This window comes from Leptopilina heterotoma, unplaced genomic scaffold (assembly GCF_015476425.1).
Source record: "Leptopilina heterotoma isolate Lh14 unplaced genomic scaffold, ASM1547642v1 Lhet_384, whole genome shotgun sequence".
Classification (NCBI taxonomy): domain Eukaryota; kingdom Metazoa; phylum Arthropoda; class Insecta; order Hymenoptera; family Figitidae; genus Leptopilina; species Leptopilina heterotoma.
Window position 1 is genome coordinate 768,090 of NW_025111057.1, and position 12,775 is coordinate 780,864.

The following is a 12,775-nucleotide window of genomic DNA, read 5'->3' on the forward strand; positions in this document are numbered from 1 at the left end:
ATTTTTTGACATTTTATCATAACACTTTAAAATAATTATTCTAAAATAAAAAATTAAACAATTGGTATATATTATATTGAGGAAGCTTAATGATCATGAAATGAACAACTTGTTTAGTATTATATTATTATTAAATTACACTGCAAAAATAAGTATCTTATTTGATATCTTAAAATAAGATGTAAGATCGAAAAATGGTATCTTACATTTTAAAATAAGATGTTTTCTAAAGTATCTTACTGATTTTTAAGATGCTTTATACGCCTTATTTCTTCTATCTTAAAAAAGTAAGATACTTCCTGTAAGTTTTTTAAAGTATCTTAAATTAAGATGTTTCTGTCTCAATAAGATGTTTAGCTAAAGGTTACTTGTGAATTGTAAGATGCGAAAAAAATTTAAGTTACTAAAACCTAAGATGCATAAAATGTTTTACATATAAGCCCATAGTTAACCTCAAAACTTTTTTCCCAAAAAATATGCTGAAAATGTGTATGAAGATGCTTTTAACATCTTAAATTAAGATATTTTAAATGACTAAAAAGTGACTACCATATAACATCTTAGAAATGACTACCAAAACATCTTAATTAAGATACTTCTTTTTGCAGTGTATATAATTTTATTTAAATTATTGTTATTAAAATTGTAAATTATTTCTGAAAAATTTTTTAAATTTCAAAAAAAAAATTATTTTGTTAAATAAGAATTAGTATAAAAATAAAATTTTTGAAATGTTTAAAAAATAAGGTTAAAATAAAACAAAGTAGTTGTTTAAAAAAATAGTAAAAATATTTTTTTTTGTCTACATATGTTTTAAATGCCTACACTGTAATTATTATCTTTATAAGATAATAATAATGCCATTTTTTCAACAAAATCATATACGCGACAGCGCATGTACAATATAGCACTGGTCCCAGCCCAGGTGCGATTTTTTGGTCGGCCCATAGTTGGGCCAACTTTTACAAAGTCGGTCCAACTTCTCGTGCCAGAGGTTGGGCCAACCATACAGATGATAACGGCGACCGTCTAATGGCGACGATGGTTGGCCCGACAACTCATAAGGAAGTTGGCCCAACTTACAATGCATATGTTGTGCCAACTATACATTTCAATGGTTGGTCCAAAGACTGACGCCAAAGTTGGCACAACTTTAGATGCGTAAGTTGGGCCAACCACAATTTTCAAAGTTTGGCCAACTTCAACAGCCAAAGGTAAAAAATTATTAAAAAACTACATTATTTAAACAATTAACACGTTATTATTAGCGGGAACATCAGATATAACCTTTACCTATTATTATTAAACACAATCTCATACATACATTTTCGAAAATATCTAACGCTCGCTGGGATCGAACCCCTAACCTAACGCACCGAAGACTTATACACTGACCACTATGCTACACTTACATGGAAATATATAACGTTAAATGTATATAAAAGCTGCAACAGTCGGGCCAACCGAGGCCCAGAGTTCGGCCGACCAAGAAAGTTTAAGTCATTTAAACTGCATTTGACAAAGTTTTGCCAACCGTCGGGCCAACCGTGGCCCAGAGTTCGGCCGACCAAGAAAGTTTAATTTAAGTCATTTAAACCGCATTTGACAAAGTTTTGCCAACCGTTGGGCCAACCGTGGCCCAGAGTTCGGCCAACCAAGAAAAATCAAGTCAATTAAACTGCGTTTCACAAAGTTTTGCCCACCGTCGGGCCAACCGTGGCCCAAAGTTCGGCCGACCAAGAAAGTTTAAGTCAATGAAACTGCGTTTCTAGAGTTTTGCCAACCGTTGGGACAACCGTGGCCCAGAGTTCGGACAACCAAGAAAGTTGAAGTCAATTAAACTGTGTTTCACAAAGTTTTGCCCACCGTCGGGCCAACCGTGGCCCAAAGTTCGGCCAACCAAAATAATGTAAGTCAATTAAACTGTGTTTTACATAGTTTTGCCAACCGTTGGGCCAACCGTGGCCCAGAGTTCGGCCAACCAAGAAAGTTTAAGTCATTTAAACTGCGTTTCTAGAGTTTTTCCAACCGTTGGGCCAACCGTTGCCCAGAGTTCGGCCAACCAAGAAAAATCAAGTCAATTAAACTGCGTTTCACAGAGTTTTGCCAACCGTTGGGCCAACCGTGGCCCAGAGTTCGGCCAACCAAGAAAGTTTAAGTCAATTAAACTGCGTTTCACATAGTTTTGCCAACCGTGGCCCAGAGTTCGGCCAACCAAAATAATGTAAGTCAATTAAACTGCGTGTCACATAGTTTTGCCAACCGTCGGACCAACAGTGGCCCAGAGTTCGGCCAACCAAAATAATGTAAGTCAATTAAACTGTGTTTCACAAAGTTTTGCCCACCGTCGGGCCAACCGTGGCCCAAAGTTCGGCCAACCAAGAAAGTTTAAGTCATTTAAACTGCGTTTCTAGAGTTTTGCCAACCGTTGGGCCAACCGTTGCCCAGAGTTCGGCCAACCAAGAAAAATCAAGTCAATTAAACTGCGTTTCACAGAGTTTTGCCAACCGTTGGGCCAACCGTGGCCCAGAGTTCGGCCAACCAAGAAAGTTTAAGTCAATTAAACTGCGTTTCACATAGTTTTGCCAACCGTCAGGCCAACCGTGGCCCAGAGTTCGGCCAACCAAAATAATGTAAGTCAATTAAACTGTGTTTCACATAGTTTTGCCAACCGTGGCCCAGAGTTCGGCCAACCGAAACTGAAAGTCTTTTAAACTACGTTTGGATAAGTTGTGCCAACCTTTGTCGCCAAAGTTGGCCCGACGGTTGGTTAAACTCTGCATTTAATGGTTGGCTTGCAAAGTCGGGCCAACTGTGGGCACAAGTACTTTCCAAAGTTGGGCAAACTCTGGCAACCAAAACTTTGCTTGCCAAAGTTAGGCCAACCTTGGGCCAACCTTCAAACTCTGGCGGCCAACCTAAATTCGCACCTGGGAGATTTGGAGACAAATGTTAGACTCCATTCAAAGTTCAACGCTTGCGCAGCATTAACACGACTGACGCACCGAAACAGGGACGAAATATATCTCGGTTTAAGGGATAAAATTTGAATCGGCTACTAACACAACGGATGTACCTTAACGTACAAACGGTGCACCAAAATTTTTTCCGTGTAGAGCACCGTTTTTTTGGTGATTGAAATAGAATCACTCTATTTTCAAATAACTGGTCGAAGAAAGTGTCTGGCATGGAGTATTTTATCCATTTGAGAATTTGAGAAAATCGTACAGGAAATATGTGTCTCTATACTACTGTATAAATACGTATTTCCTCTACAATTTTCTGCACAGTTTGGTAAAAAGGGCCTACTTTCTCACTATTGAAATATATAACTATATGAGCTTGATTAAATTGAGTGTACTTAGACCGCTCTAAGTGAAAGATTCGCAAAGTTATAGAGATTCGAAGGTAGAAGTGTCAATTTAATTTCTTTTAAAAACGAAAAATAAGAAATCTGAACCTCTTTCAGAAAATTGGAATTATCTTCTAAAATAAAATCAATAAAGTGGGCCCTTTTCATGTGGACGTACACATATGATTGTCATATTATATAACACTAACAAAATAGTTTGCAACTAAATTGCTAAACACATTATAAATGTAAATAACAATTTGGTTGAAAATTCTTTTGTCTTTTGCAAATATTGATACATAATAAATATTTAGGGGAAAATTCGAAGTATACGTGAAGCAAGATAAACAAGATAAAGAAAATCATATTCACACCTACGATAATAGTGGCGCTTTTGGAGAATTGGCTTTACTTTATAATCAACCTCGGGCAGCGACTGTCAAAGCAATTACGCCCGGCACTCTTTGGGCAATGGACAGATTAACTTTTCGACGTATCCTTCTTAAATCTGCTTTCAAAAAATGCAAGATGTACGAAACTCTTCTGAACAAAGTACCAATGCTCAAATCTCTAGAGGTATAAACTCAAAACTTACATTCAGATTATTTAATTTTTATGGATTTTTTAACTAGCTTGAAAATATAATATGATTTTATTTGACAAAATTGCAGCCTTTTGAACGAATGAGCTTGGCTGATGCTCTGATTCCGAAGCAGTATGATGATGGGGAGAAAATCATTAAACAAGGGGATTCTGCAGATGGAATGTACTTTGTTGAAGATGGTGTTGTTAGAATCACGATCCAGGGAGATAATGGTCGCGAAGTTGAGGTATGTTTTTTCCTTTTTTATTATTACAATATCATTACATTGACCTATTTTTGGGTAATTAAATTTTCTTTTAGCTATTGGGGCGTTCCATAAATAAGACAAACAATAAGACTTGATGTCTTAGGGGTCATTTATACTTTGTCAAAATATTTTTGCAAAATTTCAATTATTTTGCAAGATATTGTTATTTTAACTTCTGTGTCACTTTTTCAGCAAAATTTTTATTTCGAAACCTACAACAGTTAGAAATGCTTACGTAATACTTGAATGGTCCCAAAATTGAAAAAAAGTTATTGAATTTTAATATTTTATTGAAAAATAAATAATTCTTTTTTTCATTAATTTATTTAAACAATAATTTTTCAAAAGCAGTCAATGAAAATTTCTAGTACCTTGCTTGAGAATTTCATTGACTTTAAAAAAATTGTAAAATAAAAAAAATAATTTCCACTTGTTCACACAGTTTTTCTGAAATTCACTCATTCATTCACATATTTGGATAATTAATCACACAAACAAAGAACAATTATTGTATCACTTTTCGACGTTCGTCAACACTTATGAACTAACCTATGACACACACATATATTCGCGTATAACTTAAATATAAACACACACTTAACACTTAAAAGTACGTATCGAATTGTTCTTATATACCACATGGTGAAATTTTTCACGACTTCTGAGACATGCTATTTCACTGAAAACTGATACTTACATAACATTCTGTTTTGTAAGAAACACAAAATAAAAAATATTTTTTTGAAAGTCAATTCTTGAAGACAAATATATATTAACACTATTTGTTTTTCATAAAATAATATTATATTTACATCTGAAATTAACACAAATGGAAACAGACGATCAGCTGGCATTTACCTTGGGTAGAAACGCGCAACGCACACTGCGCATGCTCTACAGAATTTTCAAGCGCAGTCAATTAATCTTTCACGTACTTTATAAAACTGAACAAATGACTTTTCGTTAAAATTTAAAAAACACTGTTGCCCATACTAGTACTAGAATAATTCTAGGACTTTTCTATATTTTCTAATAAAAAGTATACGATACAGCCTTGTATTTTGTGTCCTATCCAAAAGTCAAGCACTTTCAAGGAAGGATTCACGTACTTTTTTTTCCGTGCATCGAGGAAGGATTGTATTAGCAAAATTTTCGATTGTGATTTTTTGACTATTTATAAACTTATTTTCATTGTACCTAATCTTTTAGTACTTTATGTACGAATGGGCACTGCCCGTATAAATATTATAAATAAATAAAAATTTTGATGTAATTTGACCTCAGGAGTCCAAAAAACGGATTTTAAAAAAATGTCCCGATGTGTGTGTGTAGTAACATTACATTTGCCTCAATATCTCAGAACGAGAAAGAGCTAAAGGGTTCAATTTTTTTTAAATTGTAGGTCTCCCCGGGGGACATAAAATGAGAGTATTTTCAGCCTGATTCATAAAGTTTAACTATATTTTTTTGCATTTTTCATATTGTAAAAAAACGTTTTTTTGACCATAACTTAAAAAAAAGTTAGGACACCTATAAATGTTTTTTTGTCCTAACTGCATGGAAAGTATGGCATTGAGGACACGCACGATTAAACGCTCATATTAGTTAAAAATTAAACTCTATATAAATGTTGACTCTTTGAAGTCTATAATGATAGAAGTTTTAAAATAGAAATATGAAAACAAAGTATTCTGGAAATATAGTATCTATTTATTTAGAATGTAGTAATTAATAATTAAACAAAACTGAAACAAGAACGTTGAAAATTAACAATTTTTACAAACGAAATGGGAACAAAACCAAATGTGTCGTAATTTTTTTAGAGAAAATCGAAAAAAATTGCGCATTTTTGTAGACAAAATATAACAAGTTGAAAATGTTGCATTTTTATAATCAACATAAAAGGAAAGTCGAAAATATCACATTTAAATAAAGAAAATCGAATAATTAACAAATGTAAAAAAAAGTTATGATAAATAGGTCCCATAGATACAAAAAAATTCATTTTTAATTAATACCTACAGAAAAAAACAAAGAATTAACATGCGGGAGTAAAATACTTTTTCTAACACACGCACCGAAAGAACATCATTTCTTTTGCCTATAAAGAGGGTGGAAAGGAGACGCATGCTTATTCCCGAAATCTTTTTTGACCAAATAGGTATTTGATATAAAACTACTTAACTTAAAATTCACATAATATGCACATTATTTGACATAAATTTCATTGTACACCAAAACTATTTAACATAAATATCATTTGTCATAGAATTCATTAAACAGAAATATTATGTTACATAAAACTCAGATAACTTAATTTCCATTTGACATAAAAATTATGTAACATAAATTTCTATTGACATAAAAATCATTTAACATACATTTCTTTTGACATAAAATTCATTTAACGTAAATTTTATTTGTTATAAAATTCATTTGACATCAATTTCAGTTGGCATAAATGTCATTTAACGTAATTCTCATTTGACATAAATATCATTAGACATAAAATTAGCCTGACATAAATTTCATTTGACGTGAATATCATTTAACATAATTATTATTTAACGTAAAATTAAATTTATATAAATTTCATTTAGCGTAAATTCCATTTAACATAGTTCTCATTTGGCATAAAATTTACTTGACATAAATTTCATTTGGTATAAATCCCATTTAACATAATTTTCATTTGACATAAAGTTCACTTGATATAAATTTCATTTGACGGATGACTCATTACACATAATTCTCATTTGACATAAAATTCAGTTGTCATAGATTTTATTTTACATAAAGATCATTTGACGTGGAAATATAGGCGCGAATTTCAAAATTGGCGAATCACAATGTTGTTGATAATATCTAATTGGTTACTTTTAAAATTCGCGCCGATATTGTTATGTAAAATGTAATTTGTGTAAAATGATTTTTATGTCAAATGAGAATTTTGTTGAATGACTTTTATGACAAATAAGAATTGTGTTAAATGTCTTTTATGTCAAATGAACTTTATGTCAAATGAAAATTATGTTAAATGGAATTTATGCTAAATGAAATTTATATAAATTTAATTTTACGTTAAATAATAATTATGTTAAATGATATTCACGTCAAATGAAATTTATGTCAAGCTAATTTTATGTCTAATGATATTTATGTCAAATGAGAATTACGTTAAATGACATTTATGCCAACTGAAATTGATGTCAAATGAATTTTATAACAAATAAAATTTACGTTAAATGAATTTTATGTCAAAAGAAATGTATGTTAAATGATTTTTATGTCAATAGAAATTTATGTTACATAATTTTTATGTCAAATGGAAATTAAGTTATCTGAGTTTTATGTAACATAATATTTCTGTTTAATGAATTCTATGACAAATGATATTTATGTTAAATAGTTTTTGTGTACAATGAAATTTATGTCAAATAATGTGCATATTATGTGAATTTCAAGTTAAGTAGTTTTATATCAAATACCTATTTGGTCAAAAAAGATTTCGGGAATAAGCATGCGTCTCGTGGAAAGTATACGTCTTTCCCGGAGGCAGGGAGAGAATGTTACTTTCCCTCCCCGTGACGTCATAACGGGGAGGGAAAGTAATACTTTCCCTCCCCGCTGTGACATCACGGGGAGAGAAAGTAATATTCTCTTCCTGCTGCTATAATAATTTGTAATTTTTTTTAATAAATGCAAAATATAAAAAGAGCTATATAAGAAGGGGAAGGGGGAAAAGTTGAAGATTATAGGGAAGTCACGCTCATGCCAGTGGGGTACAAAATATATGCAGAGGTATTAAGAAAAAGACTGGAGGAAGAAGTGGAAAGGGGGGGAATGATACCGCATAATCAAACGGGTTTTAGGGTGGGGATAACATGATAACATTTTTGTTTTAAATTTTTTAGTTAATTGTAGTTTTAAGAGGGAAAAAAGGAAATTAGTAGCGGTATTTGTGGATTTTAAAGCGGCGTTCCCATCGGTAAATAGGGGTATATTATGGAAGACGATGAGGAATATGGGAATAGGTCAGGGTTTAATCGAGAGGGTAAAGGAATTATATACGGATAGAAGAGAAAGGGTAAAAATTGGGAGGGAATTTGGGGAAGAGTTTTGGCTGGGTAGGGGGCTGAGGCAGGGCTGACCCCTTAGTCCAATATTGTTTAATGTGTTAATGGCTGATTTGGAAGAGAGAATGGGAAAGAAAGGAAAAGGGGGGGTGATTCTGAGTAAGGGCAGGGTATATACGTTGGCATATGCGGATGATGTGGTTTTAATGGCAGAGGATGAATGTGGAATGAAATTATTATTGGGGGAATTTGAGAGGTATGTAAAAGGGAAAAAGATTTAAGTGTGAATGTGGATAAGACAAAGGTATTAAGATTTGGAAGAAGAGGAGCGATGGAAGAAATGGTATGGAAGTTAAATGAGAGAAGAGTGTAAGAAGTGAATGAGTTTTGTTATCTGGGATATTGGTTCAATTGGGATGGGGGGCAGGAATTGAATGTTGAGAGACGTATGGAAAAAAGGGGAAAAATGATGGGGAAGGTTTGGGGGATTCGGGAGAGGAGATTTAAGAATGATTGGAAGAAGCGTGTGTGGTTATTCGATGCTTTAGTGTGGGCCGTGATAAGTTATGGGGTGGAAGTATGGGGTTGTAGTGAGATTGGAAAGATTGAAAGTTTTCATGAAAGGTTTTTAAGATGGACTATGGGGGTGGAACGCAATTGTCCGGGGTATATGATAAGGGAAGAGGTGGGAAGAGAGAAGATTGTGCTGAGGCAGAGAAAGAGAGCCATGGGGTTGGAAGCTAAGCTGGAGCAGGGAAGAGGGAGCGATATAGCGTGGGAGTATTGGATGGATGAGCAGGAGAAAATGTGTAGAATATGTGGTTATGAGGTGGAGGATTGGGATCATGTGTTAGCGAGATGTGTAGGGAAAATGGATGTGGGAGGAGTGTAAGGAGGATTAGGGGATAGAATGATGTGGATATTGAATGAGAATGGGAAGAGTGAAAGATGGATGCGTGAATTGGAGAGAATGAGTAATGAGAATATATGCTAAGAGAATTAAAGGGGCGGGAAAAGGGAATTATTATTGGACTATTAGATTCGGATTTACTTTTATTTTATTTTTTGACGAAGCCAAAAAGGGCTTATGGAACTGGAAACGGAAACCCGGTGCTCTTGGCGGATTGCTTATTTTGTAATTACTTTAATTAAAATAAGTTAGATTAAGCGTTGCGTTGTAGTTGTTAAGGAATTGTGAATTGATTAGGTTACAAGTAGATGAGTATGTATTTAGGAGTCTCGAACCCTGCGTGAAGCAGGAAGAGTAAATAAACATTAATAATAAAAAGAGCTATATATTTTTTAAGATTAAATATGTATGAAATTGTTATTTTTTAATTAACCCCTTCACAGTGTTTGACGTCTATAGAGGCGAAAATAATTCGTGCCCCCAGTGTGTATGACCGCTATAGCGGCATCGAAAAAAAAGATATATAAAAGTTAACAAATCTTGCTAAAAATGCTTACTCGGGAGTTTTCGGGGTCGCTGAATCCAAATCCGTTATTGAAAATTTCAAATTCAAAATGGCGACCAAAATTTTTTTTAAGTTCACGAATTTAATTGGCTGAAAATGCTCATTCGGGTGTTTTTGAGGTCTCTAAATCCAAATATTTAGTCAAAAATTTAAAATTCAAAATGGCGGCTCCAAAATGGCGACCAAAAAAATTTAAAAGGTTACGGATTTGACTAAAAATGTTTAAATGGGGGTTTTTGGGGTCGCTGAATTCGAATATTTGGTTAAAAATTTTAAATTCAAAATGGCGACCAAAATTTTTTTAGGTTTACGAATTTGGCTGAAAATGCTCATTTGGGGGTTTTTGGGGTCTCCAAATCCAAATATTTAATCAAAAATTCAAAATGGCGGCTCCAAAATGGCGACCAAAAAAATTTAAAGTTCTTAAATTAGTTCTTAAAACTTAAAGCAGAGGAATTAATATGTCCGATGTTTTAAAACATTGTAAAATACTCAAAATCAATCTATATTAAAAAATTTAATAATAGTAATTAAATTAAATAGTTCGTGACTCCGGATTCGACTAAGAGCGGTGTTTTAAATAGTTTGTGTAAATATATATAAATATAAAAATATAATATATGGGTAAGACTCCGTCAGAAAAATTACAATTTGCATGGGGTCTTCGGATTATTCTGTAATTTGGTGAAGTTGTTATATTTGATAACAAAAATAAGTGTACCAAAGGATTTTAAAAAATTTTCAAAATTGTAAAAGTTACGCCATTTTCAATTTTTTTATAAGATTTTTTTTAAATGTGAATATTTCCGAAACAATTTAACGGATTTTAATGAAATTTAAATAGGTTATACTTAAAATCATGTCCTTTCAGAATTTTTCAAAAGAAAAAAAAATTTTTGTTTTTTTAAAAAAAAAAGTAAAAAAAAATTTTCTGAATCGATTTATTAAGCACGGGACCGATTTTTGAGTATTTTTCAATATATAATAAAATATTCCTTATAATTTCACCTTTCATTTAAAAAAAAAAAAACGTGGAGACTTTAAAAGTTTTCGAGATATTGCAATTTTTGTGGAAGCGCGACCACGTTTCAGTGCCAGCGCAGTATCTTTTACCCAATTCACCTCCCCAGGTGCGATTTTTTGGTCGGCCCATAGTTGGGCCAACTTTTACAAAGTCGGTCCAACTTCTCGTGCCAGAGGTTGGGCCAACCATACAGATGATAACGGTTCGCCGTCTAATGGCGACGATGGTTGGCCCGACAACTCCTAAGGAAGTTGGCCCAACATACAATGCATATGTTGTGCCAACTATACATTTCAATGGTTGGTCCAAAGACTGACGCCAAAGTTTGCACAACTTTAGATGCGAAAGTTGGGCCTACCCCAATTTTCAAAGTTTGGCCAACTTCAACAGCCAAAGGTAAAAAATTATTAAAAAACTAAATTATTTAATCAATTAAAACGTTATTATTAGCGGGAACATCAGATTTATATCTGATGTTCCCGCTAATAGTTCCTTTACCTATTATTATTAACCACAACCCAGGTGCGATTTTTTGATCGGCCCATAGTTGGGCCAACTTTTACAAAGTCGGTCCAACTTCTCGTGCCAGAGGTTGGGCCAACCATACCATATTTAAACAATTAACAGGTTATTATTAGCGGGAACATCAGATATAACCTTTACCTATTATTATTAAACACAATCTCATACATACATTTTCGAAAATATCTAACGCTCGCTGGGATCGAACCCCTAACCTAACGCACCGAAGACTTATACACTGACCACTATGCTACACTTACATGGAAATATATAACGTTAAATGTATATAAAAGCTGCAACAGTCGGGCCAACCGAGGCCCAGAGTTCGGCCGACCAAGAAAGTTTAAGTCATTTAAACTGCATTTGACAAAGTTTTGCCAACCGTCGGGCCAACCGTGGCCCAGAGTTCGGCCGACCAAGAAAGTTTAATTTAAGTCATTTAAACCGCATTTGACAAAGTTTTGCCAACCGTTGGGCCAACCGTGGCCCAGAGTTCGGCCAACCAAAAAACTATAAGTCAATTATACTGCTTTTCTTGATTTTGCTAACCGTCGGGCCAACCGTGGCCCAGAGTTCGGCCAACCGAAACTGAAAGTCTTTTAAACTACGTTTTGATGAGTTGTGCCAACCTTTGTCGCCAAAGTTGGCCCGACGGTTGGTTAAACTCTGCATTTAATGGTTGGCTTGCAAAGTCGGGCCAACTGTGGGCACTAGTACTTGCCAAAGTTGGGCAAACTCTGGCAACCAAAACTTCGCTTGCCAAAGTTAGGCCAACCTTGGGCCAACCTTCAAACTCTGGCGGCCAACCTAAATTCGCACCTGGGAATCTCATACATACATTTTCGAAAATATCTAACGCTCGCTGGGATCGAACCTCTAACCTAACGCACCGAAGACTTATACACTGACCACTACGCTACGCTCACATGGGAGTACATAACGTTACATGTATATTAAAGCTGCAACAGTCGGGCCAACCGTGACCCAGAGTTCGGCCAACCAAGAAAGTTTAAGTCATTTAAACTGCATTTGAGAAAGTTTTGCCAACCGTTGGGCCAACCGTGGCCCAGAGTTCGGCCGACCAAGAAAGTTTAAGTCATTTAAACTGCATTTGACAAAGTTTTGCCAACCGTCGGGCCAATCGTGGCCCAGAGTTCGGCCGACCAAAATAATGTAAGTCAATTAAACTGCGTTTCACAAAGTTTTGCCAACCGTCGGGCCAACCGTGGCCCAGAGTTTGGCTGACCAAGAAAGTTTAAGTCAATGAAACTGCGTTTCTAGAGTTTTGCAAACTGTTGGGCCAACCGTGGCCCAGAGTTCGTCCGACCAAAAAACTATAAGTCAATTATACTGCTTTTCTTGAGTTTTGCCAACCGTCGGGCCAACCGTGGCCCAGAGTTCGGCCAACCGAAACTGAAAGTCTTTTAAACTACGTTTTGATGAGTTGTGCCAACCTTTGTCGCCAAAGTTGGCCC

The 12,775-nt window shown here is 34.5% G+C and overlaps 1 protein-coding gene across 2 annotated transcripts in view; it reads left to right on the forward strand.

Moving 5' to 3' along the window:
* Positions 1–12,775, forward strand: part of LOC122505980 (cAMP-dependent protein kinase type II regulatory subunit) — a 214,285-nt gene that overhangs the window by 158,835 nt on the left and 42,675 nt on the right. For both annotated transcript variants that reach the window (XM_043617907.1, XM_043617906.1), the window contains 2 exons: positions 3,667–3,928; positions 4,024–4,182. In XM_043617907.1, coding sequence (XP_043473842.1) covers positions 3,667–3,928; positions 4,024–4,182 — 421 coding nt within the window. The remainder of the gene's footprint in view (positions 1–3,666; positions 3,929–4,023; positions 4,183–12,775) is intronic.